This window comes from Grus americana, chromosome 1 (genome assembly GCF_028858705.1).
Source record: "Grus americana isolate bGruAme1 chromosome 1, bGruAme1.mat, whole genome shotgun sequence".
In the NCBI taxonomy this organism is placed as follows: domain Eukaryota; kingdom Metazoa; phylum Chordata; class Aves; order Gruiformes; family Gruidae; genus Grus; species Grus americana.
In genome coordinates, this window is record NC_072852.1 from 215,476,994 (window position 1) to 215,492,107 (window position 15,114).

The 15,114-nt window shown below is 48.2% G+C and overlaps 1 protein-coding gene across 2 annotated transcripts in view; it reads left to right on the plus strand.

Annotated features, from left to right (window-relative positions):
• The window catches only part of GAB2 (GRB2 associated binding protein 2), a 98,720-nt gene extending 83,920 nt beyond the window's left edge, over nucleotides 1-14,800 (plus strand). The window contains exons 5-10 of one of the 2 annotated variants that reach the window (XR_008574308.1): nucleotides 893-987; nucleotides 1,730-2,012; nucleotides 3,017-3,107; nucleotides 4,918-5,020; nucleotides 5,919-6,012; nucleotides 7,795-7,933. Coding sequence is in view for 1 of the 2 variants with exons in the window: in XM_054805802.1 (XP_054661777.1) it covers nucleotides 893-987; nucleotides 1,730-2,012; nucleotides 3,017-3,107; nucleotides 4,918-5,020; nucleotides 5,887-6,012; nucleotides 7,795-7,938 (842 nt within the window). In the remaining variant the exon portion in view is untranslated. Of the gene's footprint in view, nucleotides 1-892; nucleotides 988-1,729; nucleotides 2,013-3,016; nucleotides 3,108-4,917; nucleotides 5,021-5,886; nucleotides 6,013-7,794 lie in introns of both variants that reach the window. The other variant, XM_054805802.1, reaches the window with a different exon arrangement.
• Nucleotides 14,801-15,114: the final 314 nt, after the last annotated feature.

Here is a 15,114-nt window from a genome sequence, read left to right on the forward strand (position 1 = left end):
CAGGTATGGAGAGGCATCCCCAGGGCTCTGCCCACCAGAGCTGCTCAGCTGGCTCTTGGCTGTGTTGTACCTTGAACCAAAATGCCAAACCTGCTTGCCCACACAACCCTTCACCAGATTTTGGTGATTTCAGCCACTTTTAGCTTGCTTTGACTCACTTCAAAACAAGGTTTATCAGAATGTACTTCAGCCTGGAGCTGCTTTGGTTTTGCTTGCCAGACAGGGGCGTAATTTTGCACATCTCCAAGACCCAACATCCCCAGTGCAGCAGAGCCACCCTTCCCATTGGCCATGGATGGGCCGCAGGTGAATGTGCCCTTTCCAAACTTTGTGCCTAGGATGAGATAGCTGCAAAGTAACTTAGAAGAGGTGGTAGGAGAGAAAACATACAGTAAATGATACCGACAGCTCCCTGAAATGCCTCTTCCATCTCCTTTTACCTAAATACCAACATTTAGACTGAGATCAAACCCATGCTCAGCAGTAGACAGACCAGTCTAAAAGCTTAGCACCCCATCCTCACCCCATCCTCCTCTTACTGGAGGCTGCCGGCCTTTACATCTGCTGAGCAAGCTGTAACGGAGCTCTGCCTTAACCCAGTTTTGTCACCATGATCTACCTTATCTGACGTCTTTACTCCTGGGATTTTGCAGCACTTTGACAGAACCAGGTTAGGGCCGTGTAGCACGTGCAGTTGCATTGATGCATCAGAGAGATACTAATTGGGAGGGAGCATAGCGGGGAGTCTGTGATGGGCTACAAACCATGTCTTCCCACCAGTGTCTCAACCATCAAGAATAGATACCACCCTCTCAGTACCTGGGTTTTGTTTTCAGGGGCCTCTATTAGCAGTTGCGCTGACACACGTTGTGCATTTGTGATTGTGTTGCAGCTTCTTCTTGCGAGACATATGAATACCCCCAGCACGGGGGCAGCAGCGCTGTGCAGTCAGTTGAGTCGATGAACGACGGGTACAACTCCTACCTGGTAAGTTGGCCTCGGTATCAGCCGCCACACTATAGATACTGTTTGCACCTTATAGATTCAGAGACAAGTTGGTTCCAGGTGGGACCTCACAGCCCTGTCCTGCAGAGCTAAGTCAAGAAGGGTTTTATTACTGATTTCAGTTAAAAACGTGGTGGTCTGCAGGGTAGAGATGGAGGGACAACCACCTAACCCAGCACTACATGCAGAGCTTTGCTTTGGGTGCTTCCACAGAGTGTATCTGCCTGGAGTTTTCACCGCAAAAAAAGCACCCAGGAGTCTGGCTTCTTTCTGAAAGCCTGGGATGTTGCTGAGCTGAGTTTTGACATGTTGCCAGAAGAGCCTCTTTTGTGCACTTTCTAAGACTTCCTGAGCTGGAAATGACATTAAAGCAGACTTTCATATTGCATTTTGGTCATGGCCAGAGCCCAGGGAAAAATGACTTTCCAGGTTAAGCATGCTTCTGCAGCTCAGTCTGATCATGAGAAGAAGCTCAAGCCTGGGTGATTAAGACCTTTCCCTGAACTCAGGATGTTGCAATGTCTTGGAGACAGTGAAGGTAGACCTTCTCAGTACAAAATGATGGCCAAGGAGGGGACAGACCATCCCTTCCCTCTGTGCTGAGATTTTAGAGCTGGTCCTACCTCAGATGTGTGTTCAGTGATGATGAGATGAAGGGGTTTATAATGGGGTGGGGTGGAGCAGTGCCTGGTGCTCACAGAACATCCTCCTGCTTGTCCCCCAGCAAGCCAAGGCAGCAGTGGCCCGCTCCCACAGCACTGACTCCGAGGACAACTACGTCCCCATGAACCCTGGTTCCTCACCCCTGATCCACACTGAGAAAGCCAACGACAATGCCCAAAATCTCTACATCCCCATGAGCCCTGGGCCGCATCACTTTGACCTGGTGGGGTTGTCCTCGGCCACCCTCCCTGTGCATAAAGGAGGAGCCATGGCGCAGTGCCACAGACGGTTGAGTGAAATCCAACCCCCACCAGTCAACCGCAACCTCAAACCTGACCGGAAAGGTAAGAACAGTTGTTTGTGGGCAAATCTTTCCGGGATCCTTTCTGTTCTTGTAATACTTTGGACATCTGTCATCTTGTGCACACTCAGTAGAATCCTATGTGGGGTGTGATTTGCTACCTCCAGCACAGTTAGACCTTCAGATCTTCCCCATCCCCTTCCTCTTTCAGGAGGGCTATGGTGCAAATGCAGCTTTTGTGGTGCTTGAACAGCCTATCTCAAACCCTTCCTGGCCTTTGTAGGAGATGCATGTCACAGGCAGGCTCTCACCCCCTTTGCCTGCAGTCCTCCCTATGCTCCACCCCAAAATCTCTGTGTTGTATTCAGATGACCCAAATTTCTCCTGTTTGCTACTGGCTGGATCTAGACAGCTCTTCCCTCAGGGTCTTTGCCTGCATTCTCCAAATCCCTCCCCGAACAATTGCCCAACAAGTCACCAAGGAGATGCCAAGGAGGGCTCCCATCATTAGGGTGTCAGCACCTAACCCCATCAACATGCTAGGTGAGGGCTGGGGCTGGAGTGCAGCAGTCTTCCACCTAATGAACCACTCATGATGAGAAGAGCTTTCATGTTACCCTGCAGATGTACTTTCCCATGTCCTGTGGGGAAATGCTCTGGCCAGAGGCAACTCAGGGCTGGCAGAGCCTGGTCTTGTACCCATCTAACAGTTTATCACAGCTCCTTAATGAATATGTTTACTATACTCTGGGGTTTGGGCATTTTTAGCAGATCTCTATTCCCTAGGAGGGACATTGCCCTTTTGGGGCCACCCGTCCACTTTGGGGCTGTGGCTCAGAGGGAGAAATTCACTGTTTTCCCCCAGTTCTGGCATAAATGAGTGCAGGGATTTTGGTTGGGGGTATTTGTCATCAGTGAGGAGGTCTGGAGGACTGATTAGCAGGATGAGAAGCAACCAACAATTTGTTGGGACCCCTCTCATGCTGGTCATGGATGCTGAATTGTAGGAACATGCTGCCTCTGAAAAAGGTTTTTCCTCCTTCCCAGCAAAGCCATCGCCACTGGACCTGAGGAACAACGCTGTCATCGATGAGCTTCCCTTCAAATCGCCAGTCACGAAGTCCTGGTCCAGGCCAATGTGAGTAATGTTTGGAGTATAAATTCCTCCTTTGTTCCGACAGCAGATCTCTGGTCTTCTTGCTGGTGTCCACATGTATCCACACTGTCACCTCTGCCATGGATTAAACATATCTGGCTGAGTTTAAGGGGGATGTCAGCTGCCCTTCTGCCTCCACTCACCATTTTCTGGCCTACCATCTTTTGTTGAAGGGGCATGTTTCTCATGGGCCATCTTGAATCAAACTAGAAGTGAGCCCAGACTTTGGATGCCGAGCTGAATTTCCCCAAAACCTGGATGATCCCTTCAGCCCTCATTGTGTTCTTTGTCAATTTTAGAAAGAGAAGCTGCAGACCTGGGTCATGCCATGCAAACATCTGCACTGGGCTGAAAGTCCACCTTGCCCAACACCCTATCCCCATCAGGGACCAGCGGGAGCTGTCTGGGAAGAGCGGCATTTATAGAGTAATTCTTTTCTAAAACATCCTGCCACGCCATGGCAATTCGGGGCTCAGGGGTTTCCTTGGTCACATCAAGGCCAGATTTAGGACCTGGGTCAGATGCTGTCAAAATAGAGTGGCTCCTTTCTTGGATCCCTCACGAGCTCCATCAAGAGTGGTAAGAGCCAGAGTTGTACTCCCGACATCAGAGCCGGTGGCGGGCTGATAAATTTGTTTAGGTTAGGATTTCACATGAAAGCCCAGCATGTGGCTGAGCAGCTAATTAAGATCCCTTGAAGACATTTCCTATTTCTGGGATCTGACACTTCCCAGGGAGCTGTGGCTCTGACACAGGACCTGTGGTCCACCACGACTCGTGACCCAGCTGAGCCACCCCAACTCAGCCGCAGTGGGGGTGCGGGGCACAATTTCACATCCAGCTCTTCCCCCAAAACCCCGCTGTAGTCTCAAAATGCGGGTGACACTTGCAGACTCTGACCGAGCTGTGTTTTGATTGCCTTGAAAGCAAAGCCTAGCCTGAAGGAAGTCTGCAAAATGAAACCAAAGCACTTCAGAGCAAAGTCTGCCAGCCAAAAATAACAGGATTCACACAATTCTAGTTCTGCTGCTAATTCATGGTCTGATGTTGTCCAATGAAAGGCAGGAGCAAAGCTTGGCTGCTATGACTCCTCTAATAAATTGGATTGTGTGGAGACTGACTGCAGGGCATGAGCGCTGTGTGCTGAAATCACTGCACCAGGAAACAGCGAGCGGGGTTTGATTGACAAGACGTCTGACCCCGGAGAAGCTAATGGATTTTTCCCTTATCAGCTAATCATATGACCCTGCCTTTACTGCAAGGCAACAAATAGCTTTTTAAGACATGAGCTTTAATGCCAGATGCTGATTGCATTATGTTATTCTGTATAATTAGATTTGGCCAATTGAAAGCAAGATGATGCCTCGGGGGTTTTGTTTTCCAGCAAAAAATTCGGATAGGGCCCCGCACAGTAAACAAATCCTGGAGCTGTGGTGAGGTTGGAGGTGAGAAGCCCCATGGAGGCTAGCCCTGCATCCTCCAGAATTAAATATTTCCTGTGAGATAAAAGAGTTCATGGAGCCTGATTTATGTAGCTGATACCAGGAGAGTTATGGGTACACAGCAAGCAAGGTGTTATTAAAAAGTCCTAGACCAAACCCAGTGATTTCTGACCCGTGGGAAGGTAAGGTTAGGAGAACCTCAATGCCACCAGCTTTTTTTCATGCCCAGTCCCCAGATCTGAGCGTGGTGATGTTTGGAGGCATCAGGTACTGTCCTCTCCCGTCCTTCCTTGGCAATGGACAAGCTGCACCTGCACCCATCTTTAACGCATTGACCCTTGCCCTTACAGCCAGACCTTCAATGCCGGCTCTTTGCAATACTGTCGTCCTGTCTCCTCCCAGAGCATCACCAGCACTGACTCGGGAGACAGCGAGGAGAACTACGTGGCGATGGTAAGGGCTCCACAGCTAAGATATATGGTTCTGGCAGGCTGCATATGTTCCCCAGCTCTGCAAACACATTCCCAGCTCATGACATGGAAGTGCTCAGATAGCACCGTGTGGTGTACATCCTTACGTACATCCCTACACGCATGAAACTGTGGCTTTTGTTCCTAAAATGATGTGTCCCATTGGGGTTTTAACTATATATGAGAGCAGGAACATATATCACCTACTTTGCCAGAAATTAAGAGGGGATGAAAATGTCTATGGACTGTCACAGTCTATTTTCCTAATTTAAGTTGATTTTTTTCAGGGTTTTTTTTTTCCCCTAATAGCTGCTGACATCATGTTTGTGTGGAGGGCAGGGGCTATCAGGGCAGCAGCAGGGAGCGGCACTGCTTACAGGGTGGGGGGGTTTGTCTCTCTTTGCAAAGCTGCTGACTTGAAGCATATTTCTGAGGCTGTGTAACTAAGGGGTTAGAGGAAATGTGTGCACTGTGTAGCATGGTTGTGATTAGTGAAGATCCCATAGCCGGCCTGGCCTTGCTGAGGTGTGGTTCCTGGGAAATGCTGAAGCTTAAGTCTGATGTCAGGCTTGTGAATAAAATCAGCACAAAGGCAGCAGAACTGCTCCGATACATAAAATCAACAGGGTGCACTTGAAATATTTGTTAGAACAATATACGATATATATAGTGCCCCAGCGGTTCTGCACACTCTGGTCCCAGAGAGGCAGGTGACCGCATATCCAGGCTGAGACCTCTTTTAAAAGTGCCGCTGAGGCATTTTGTCACCAGATTTGTGTTAATTCCTTTCTTTTTTTCCTTCTTCCCATTTTAACCCTCTTTATCTCTCCTGTCTCTTCCCTGCATTAGCAAAACCCCATTTCTGCTTCTCCTGTTCCTAGTGGCACCAACAGCCCAGCGCCTAAAAAGAGTTCAGGGAGTGTGGATTATCTGGCCCTGGACTTCCAGCCAAGCTCTCCAGGGCCACACAGAAAGGTACGGGGGATTTTATAAACTTCTGATTAAAAGTGATGCATATTTTTTAAGGGTTTTTATGCGCATTGGCAACAGCACGTCCAAAGCCCTGGGCAGGATTGGTAAGTGGCACGCTAACCTCAGAGATGGGATTTTTCCTGCAGATCCACTGCTGCATTTATTCTAGGTCAGATTCGGTCTCTGTTGCATGTCTGCAGCCTTGCTGGAAGTGTCACCAGAAACATGGATGTACAGGGGTTCAGGAATGCTGATGAGACCAGAAATTCAGCTGGAGATTGCATATTCAAAAGCTGTCAGGAGGTATCCCAAGAAGTATCAGTATTTTTTTTTCCATCCTTAAGGACAATAGGTCCTCCAAAACCAGACTTGGGTTTTCCACCTGAGAAATGCTGGGCACCTCTCTCTCCTGCCAGTCAGGTGCTGTTAAAGGGTGCTATTTGGGCAGGAAAAGTACAAACTGCTTTCAAAAAGTGAAGCTGATGTCTAAAAGCTAGATTATGTTAAGCTGATCAAGCCGTTGCCTGGTGAGAAAGAGATGTGGGGAGAAGATGCACCGGGAATGGGATGCCTCTGCCAAAATGGAAATGTGGAAGGGGAAGCTCCTAAAGATGCAGATGTTGGTGACTTTTCTCCAGGTTCATACATGGGGAAACAAGCACCGTCTTAAAGTGAATCATAGGAAAATAGAGCAAGGGAGGTCCTCAGGGCATCCCCACATCCAAAGGAAACCATCTCTCCTGAAGCGACAGATGAGGCTTAAAAGTCTCATATGATGAAGATTTCACACACCCCCCAGCAAGGCCACATGCCAAGATGAAGAGGACACCCAGAGGTGCCAGAGTGGGCTGGGGAGTGACCAAAGGCAGGTCCTTCTGGGTGCCACCCTGAGCAAACTAAGACAGGGAAGGAGAGACTGGCTCAAGCAAAGCAGCACCTGAGCAAGGGGGTGGTGAAGGACAAGGCATTGTATAAACCCTTGTGGGAACCACCTGTGAATTGGCCTTGACTTTCTCAAACACCGCCTTGTTTCCTAGGCAAAGCATCCCAGTGGTTAGATCTTTTTATTAATTGGTAGTTGCCTCTTGATTGTTTCTTTTTGCCCAGAAATATTTCTGCAGGTATTACCAATTTAAATTACATCCCAGCCTGGAAAGGTGATTTTAAACCATTAAAAAACATCATCTGGCTTCAGTTGTAAGCAGCTGTGGGGTCCTCTGAAATGCTTGTAGAGGCAAATGAAGTTCCAGGACTCAAGAAATTATGGAAAAAAATATCTCCTTCTTCCTCAACAGGTCTCCTGGGTGAATCTGCAAACATGTCTGTTGTTTTGGGGATGAAAATAATCTAGTGCCATAGGTGTGTAGAGTCAGCGCAGCTAAGAGGGATGGAGCTGGGATTTTTATGTGTATCTATAACAGTTCTTGAGTTACAAGAAAGTGAGCAAGATGCAATGCTGAATTTGCAATATCAGCAGTTAGATACCACAATTGCAACCCAACATTCAGGTCCCAGAGTTGGTGGGAAGGTAGAGACCCAGGTGCTGTTTCTACTCTCCCATTGCACTGCAGTGTCATGCAAGCAAGATGCAGAACAGACTGAAATCTTTCATCCAAGACCTTTTGGGAGGTTAGAGGGAGGGTGATGAGCTATGGAGTCTGCAGGAAAGCAGGGGAGGTGCTGGTGGACTTACAGCACCGAGGGTGCTGCTGTGGGAAGGAGAGAGAGGGGAGAGCAGGGAGCTGATGAGTGACCAGGCGGTGGCCGTGTTTCTCCTCCCTGCAGCCCTCCACTTCATCAGTCGCCTCAGATGAGAAGGTTGATTACGTGCAAGTGGACAAGGAGAAGACGCAGGCACTGCAGAGCACCATGCAGGAGTGGACTGATGTGCGGCAGTCCTCGGAGCCCGCCAAGAGCACGAAGCAGTAGCGCCCAGAGTGGGCAGCGAAACAGGCAAATGTTCTGGTGGTTTTCCCCAGCTGGGGCCCCGCTGGGCTTCCAGCTCCACTTGGGCTGGATTTCTAAGACTTGTCTGTGGAGGGGAGGGGGTCTTCATTATTTTTTTTCTTTTAAGACAAAAAGAAACTTAATTTCAGGGGAAGACTTGTCGGAAACTCTTTGCCAGTGATAAAGACCAACTGTGTTTGGTGGCTAGGTTTGTGCTTTACCTGCTGGATGCACTATCCAGGAACGTTAACTTAGCAATACCAGGTTTCACCCTACACATCTTTTGCTTACAGCTATTAAAGCCACCTTATATGTGCTAACACTGCATCATCTCTCCCCGTCTTCTTCCATACCATACCCCCAAACCGTGCCATGCAGGTTTGTAGCATCTCTCACAGGCCATCATTCCCCAGCTCTGATTCCCCACTCCTTATGGTCGCCCTCCTCTGCCTTCTCCCAACCCCAAAACTGAACAAGGACAATTCCTTTTGAAATCACTTTCGTTGTCCCATCTCTTGTAAATAATATGTTCAAAACCTCTGAAGGCTATTCTCCTCCTGGGGGGATAGCCCCTATGTTTTCGGTTGTGGTTGTGAACCTTCATGAGCTTGAAGAGCACCCAGACTGTCCCATTGAGCTGACTTAGAAGCCCAGGACTTGCCCCATCTGTATGCCACACACATATATGCCAGCACATGTTCACACACATGCATGCGTGAAACAGCCAAGTTTGTTGAGCTGTCTTCTGCTGTTGATGCTTCGAGCATCTCTCGAAGTCAATGGGCTGGAGAGATTGGCTTTGGATAGCAGAATTTAAGCCCTGACCCACTGCCTATCTGAAACCAATTGCCTGTGAACCTGGCCCTAAGAACCAAAATTTGCCCTTTGTGGCACCAAAAGAAGCCCATAGAGTGAGAGTCCTACATCCGTGGCTGTCATGAGAAGCTCTGTGGTTGAGTATGAGGAGCGCAGGGAGGCTCTGGAGACTCTGTATATCTGGACTGTCATGAGGATGAGTGACAAGGAGGGAGTGGGAGGCTGTTGCGAGGACCGGGAGAAGGTGGATGTTGTTCTGCAGAGGCTGGTCTTGGGTGAGGAGGTCTGGTGGGGTGTATCCTGGAGGAAAGGAGGAGAGTAATTGAAATGTTGGTTGATGGTGAGGCTTTAGGCTTAGGAAGAGGCTGGTCAGAAGTGTCAGGGCAAGGTGTTTCAATATTAGCTTTAATGTAGCATTACGGTTGGTTTGTGGTGGGTGCAAAGGGCTGGACTAGCTATTTTCTCCCCATGTTCAGCAACGTGTCTTCAACACAGAAATGGGGCTTGTTGACATTAACAACCTTAGGCTCTAATTATGGATGGGAATCTGCTGTTGTCCCTCGCCAGCGTCCTTGACACATCCAGGCTTTGGGATCACTCCCCAGGCAGCTGCCAGGCGCAGAGAGCCAAGAAGGAAGAGACAGTTTATTGCAGAGATAATAATTCATGATCTCATGAAAACAGAAAGGACTAATGATTGCCATGGAGCAGCCTGATTGCCAGACAGCAAGCGCTGACACAGATAAACAGGCCGACCACAAACTGAGAGCCAAATAAAGGAGACGTTAGAAAGATTAGGCAATAATATTTATTAAATAGCTGGAGCTATTCTTTCTCCAAGCTGATCCCCTCCCAATGCCACGGGCTCTACGTTCCACCACCACCACCAAGTTATATTGGTTATTGATGCTTAAGAGTTAACACATTTGTTTAAGCTTCGCCTGAGTTTGGAAAGGGCCAGACATCACCCACACAAGGATGGGATACTAGTCCCTTAAGGGCTGCGTGTGGGTAAAATAAGTCTTGAATTTCCAACACCAGTTTATATTTTCTTCTTGCATGCCATGAAAGGGAAGGATATTAATGGAAAAGTGCTGACAAACCTTTTAAGACATTGAAGTGTTGGCCTTTTACAGGAATAATGAAACAAATATCCTAATGTTCATGGTAAAAATAATAATCATCTAGGAGAAAACAAAAAAGACCCAAAGGGGAAGATTTAGCACAGCCAGATGCTTTCTGAAGGTCGGGGAGCGTGTTACAGCCTGGAAGGGCCTTTGCCTCTCATTGGAGGCTTGCACACTTGCATGATGAGATAATGAAATGAAGACCAGAGTACAGTGCTTCATATTTCTATAGCCCCTTTCATCACTGCATCTCAGGGGAGACTAAACATTGGGCCTGATCCAGAGCCCACTGACGTATGTGTTCACCCAGCTGGGAGTGAGCTCCCCATCCCCACTGAAAAGCAAATGTGACTCAAGCGGGAAGCTGATTTTTTCCTATTTCATCCTCTAAACTGCTAGGCAGACACAAAGGAAGATGAGGATCGGGGAGAAGGGTTATGGGGCACACTGGCTGTATTTCCCTGCCAAAACTGTGCTGTTTGCCTCCTCTCACAGTAAAATGCAGCCACCTCTGGGATGGATTGCAGCGGCAATTTTGGGAATAGCCCTTTTTGCTGCTTTGAGCCTCTCTCAGTAAAACAGTGCGACTATTCTCGAGGTGAAACTGAGCCCAGCTCCAGGCCAAAAAAATCTTGAACTGGACCAGAAGCTTGGACGAATCAAGTGACAGCCCATGCTCAGATGGAGTCGTGTTGTCTGCTCCACCTGGGAGATGGGGAGCTCAACAAGTCCCAAAAGTACCCTGAAAGTGGGCAGGCAAGGGGGAGGCAACAGCAGTAGTCATTTCTGATGGTGCAGTGGCCTGAGAGACAACGCAATGGGTGGGGATGCATTCTGGTGAGTCGGTGCCCTGTGCTTCTGTGCTGGGACTAGGTGCATCTAGTGCCCACTCCCACATTTAACCCAAAGCGTTAATTAAGATTACAAAAGCCCTTCATGGTACCGCTTTCATGATCATCCCCAGTAACTAGCCCTTTGCATTTGGCAGACCAAGGACCAAAACAGCCCAAAAGTAGCTATTTTTCAGCTGCTGGTTGCTGGCCCCTCTCTGCTTTGCCTATGTTTTCCCAGAAACAGATATATTCCTTCATTTTTTTCCCTGCTAAGTACCAAGCAAATGGCCCCTCCAAACTCTGTAGCAGCCCATAGACTCTATGCATTGCCATATAGACATGACTATATCAACCCCTCCCGAAAGCCGTTAAGTAATCAATGGCCGCAGTGGAAATAGTCATTCCTGACGGCTGCCGAGCTGATTACAGTAGTCCCTGATGATTAATGTTTGTGCAGTATTTAGTCTTAAACCATATTGAAAAGCAGCTGGTTTAATTACACGGACTGCCAAGAACTTTGTCCTGAAGGCATTGAGTTTATTACATCCACTCTATACTTGGATGCTCAAGTATGACTGACTCTTTTGTTAGAAATAGGTATTTTAAGAAGCTGAGAACATCACAAATGATTCATTTTAATTGCAATTAAAAAAGCTTGAGTCTTCATGTCAGAGCCTGCTCTTCAGGTCTACGGTCCCATTTAACAAAAGGGATGTGCTTGTGTGTGTGTGTGTGCTCATGGAGAAGGGTTGTCTGTGGGACAAACATCATGACCTGAATATTTAGTTTTATGAAATACCAGAGCCATGGCTCAGAACTCTCCCCAAGCTTTAAAATGACTAAGCCAGGCTTAGACTTAGTCTCAAGTCAGAGAAAGAAAATACACGAGTGCGGATTGTGCCATGGCAAAGCTGAGCATCTGGCAGACAGGGCCAAATCCAGAGCCAGAACCAAAAGGTAGCTAAGGCTTGGGTTGACTAGGGGCTCACTGGGATGGACTTGGACCCAAGACCACCAGCCACTGACAAGGATTGTATATGGGGGAATATGAAGTTGGGAGGACAGAAGGCAGGGGAGTTTGCCAGCAAGATTTGAGTCTTGGTCCTCACCATGTGCTCCTTTGGCATGAGCCCCAAGTCAAATATATAGAGATGATTTGTGGGTTGTGGAGCAGGGTTTTGCTCAGTAAAAGCCTTGCACTGGTGGGATGGGAGCTCCCACTGCTCTAGAGACTTACCCAGGGCACTTCCCTCTCAAGGGGGTCATCCTGTCCGACAACATGATGCCTCAACGCTCTGACTTTCAGGGAGTCCTGGTCTATGCACCCAGCTCTGAGCTGGGCAGGAGAAGCACTACCAGAGATGGGGTGTGGACCCGGACATGCTGGGAGACACCTTGCTCTGGGGCAGCAGTGCCATGGTTTCACAGGGTTGTCCCATGAGGTGCCACCTCCATCCTTGGAGCTTTTCAAGACCAGGCTGGATCAACCCCATAGCTGACCCTGCTCGGAGCAGGGGGTGGGACTAGAGACATCTCTTCCCCCCCCCAGTTTACCCTGACACCCTGTGCTGCTAGGGCTGAGCAGAGACTCCTCCATGTGAGGGAAGGGACCAAAGGTATTGCCTAGAGCCCTGTAGCAGGGCCAGGGCCTCTTCTCTGGCCGTGAAGCCAAGTGGCAAGGCAAAGATCAACCCCTAAGTCCATAACCCCCAGAGGGGGGACCTAATCCACACTGGGGCCATCCCTTGCACCTGGGAGAGGGCTGGCTGGCCCAGACCAAGTCATCCAGGACGTGGACACACAGTCCAAGCAACTGCGGGACAACTTGAACCTGTAAATTTGTTAGGGTAGACATCAACCCAGAGCTCTCTGCAGCCCTACGCCAGCCCCTACACCCTGGCGTCCCTGTCCCTTGAGCATACCAGGAAGACTTGGCTCCCTTTGGCCCCCCATTGACCATGGCTCCTTGGGAATGGTAGAGCCATGCCCGGGTCTTATGTAGCGGTGGACTTTGGCAGGAAGATGTTTAAATAGCTCCCAGGTCCTGTCTGACCTTCCTGGCCTAGAAGACAAATAAGAGGATGGTTTTCTCAAGTCATGCTTGCATTGTGTTGATGTTTTCCCACCTGGTGATGTTACTATTCCATGTAAAAGTTGACGCTCACCTGCACTGTGTGATCCGTTGGAAGGATGTTGTCTGGATGAGATGGGTGCAGTGGGGCTGTGCCTATGGAGAAGCCCTACTTGTAACAGGAAGGGGAAAGAGCCGAGCCTAACCCCAACCCCAGCCAGAGGACACACACGGCCATCAAAGAGCCGTCAAGAAAATCAGAGAGACCAGTCCAGCATCAAATCACAAGGGCAAATAACCAAGTTTAGGGCCTCTGGTGAGTCTGCATGTCTCTCTTCTCTGCCCAGAAAGCACCAACCTGTCCACATGTACACAATGATCTTGCAACTGTTAATGAGGTTCTTGCAGGTAAAGACATGCACCTTTTCGTCATGATTTCTCCTTGGCCTGGAGCAATTCATCCCTCCATCAGCTTGTCCTTGGTGTCTCATCCTTGTAGTCGCAATTTTATCTCCTTGTTTGCAACTCCTAGAGTTATACTGTTAATCAGGTTGCTCCTTCACTCGCTGCTCTTGAGAAGAGTCAGTATGTAGCAAGGTGTCACCAAATAGCTCTCCCCGCCCTGCCAACCCATGGCTAGCTGGTTCTGGCACATGGTGTCCAAATTTTAACACCAGCCAGCAACATCTGGAGCAGAAACTGGGCCACATGGCTCCATCTCTTGAGCTAAAAGATCTTCTCAATGGCCTTGCTTGCAATCAGCAGGCTCTTCATTTTTCATGCAGCCCATTGCTAATATATAACAGGTTCATTTGTAGGCCAGCAGGTTGACTATATGGGAGAATTTTTCCCCAAGATGAAGAGACAAGAAACCATCATTTTTATTGTCGTTCTTTGGGTGGCACCACACTGTATCTTCAGGTGGGATGAGTGGGTTCATTTGAACTCTGTATCCCGCTTTTACTCTGGCTTGTAAAACGAAGATTTTTAGTACTTATTTCCCCACCTCACAGATGCATCGTGAGGTGTAATTAATTGACATCTAATAATGCAAAGAGCTGTTTTGAGTCTGCATGTAATGGCTGGTCAGCATGTCGTGTTACCCCGTTGTCATGCTTAGCATCACACACGACACTGCACATCCCGCTCCGCAAAATTCATTAAAAACCACTCATCCTTAATTACCAAGGTGGAAAAAAACTTAGCAGGATTTTCTCCTGAGCGAGGGGAGTGGGGTAAAAGCCATTTGCACAGTTTCAGCATTCTGCTGCCACATTGACCCTGAAAATACCACATTTTGTTTGAGAGCCCTTTGGACGTGGTGGCTGAAGCACCGTCAAGGAGAGGGGAAGGGAGCAGGACCCTGGGCTCCACGGGGAGCCTGCCGATGAATTCCGTAGGGTTAGGACCAAACCTATAGAGTAGTTATGTCCCACTCAACCCAGCCCTTGGCGAAGTCAACAGGTCCCCATTGACTTTGGGCATCGTTGTGTGGGAACGGATCCAGCCAAATTAGGGTAGTTTTCTCCATTTGTTTCTTAACCTGCTGCGAGAGGGGGTCGGAGCCCCGGCTTTGAAGCCGTCGTGTCGGCAGCCAATTCGCAGGGATGTTTTGTGTGTTTTAAAGCCTATGACTGTTCTTAAAGAGGAGTATTTTTAATTTTTTTTTTCCATTTGTAGGAGGAAGGACAAGAGTAATCTGTGGCAAACTGTACAGTATGTGTCTTCTTGTGGTGTCACTGTTTGAATGGTTGTTAAGTTTTCAAATCACTGTGGACAGCTAATCACTTAAGTTATTAATTTATTCTTTGGGGTTTTGTTGTTTGTTTTTTTAAGTAATTTGAAACAATTATTTATCCTGTAAATTGGTCTTGAGTGAAGCCTAGATAATACATTTTTTGCTGTTAATAAACATGGTACATGCCTGATGTGAAGGTGATCTCATTTTTAAGTACTGTATATGCAGCGGGAAAGCAACGGAAAAATAAAAGAATGATAATAAAAAGACATCTCTCACTGGTGGCTCCCAGCATGGATTTGGAGTGGGGAGAGAAAGGAGGAATTAATGACTGGATCAAGTTGAATTATGCAGCACCTTTAAAGCTTTCAGAACATCTTCCCAGCATGTCACCAAGAATCTCCTACAGCTTCAGGTTTCCTGTCAGTGCAATGATGGCCTTTAGGATGCAGATAGGGTTTTTCCTGATACCAGAACCCAAATCATGTGTTTTTCAGCTGCTAAAGTGAATTTCATACTATATATCTGCTCCAGAGATACACTTTGGTGTGTGCAGGGTGAGGACAACTGCTG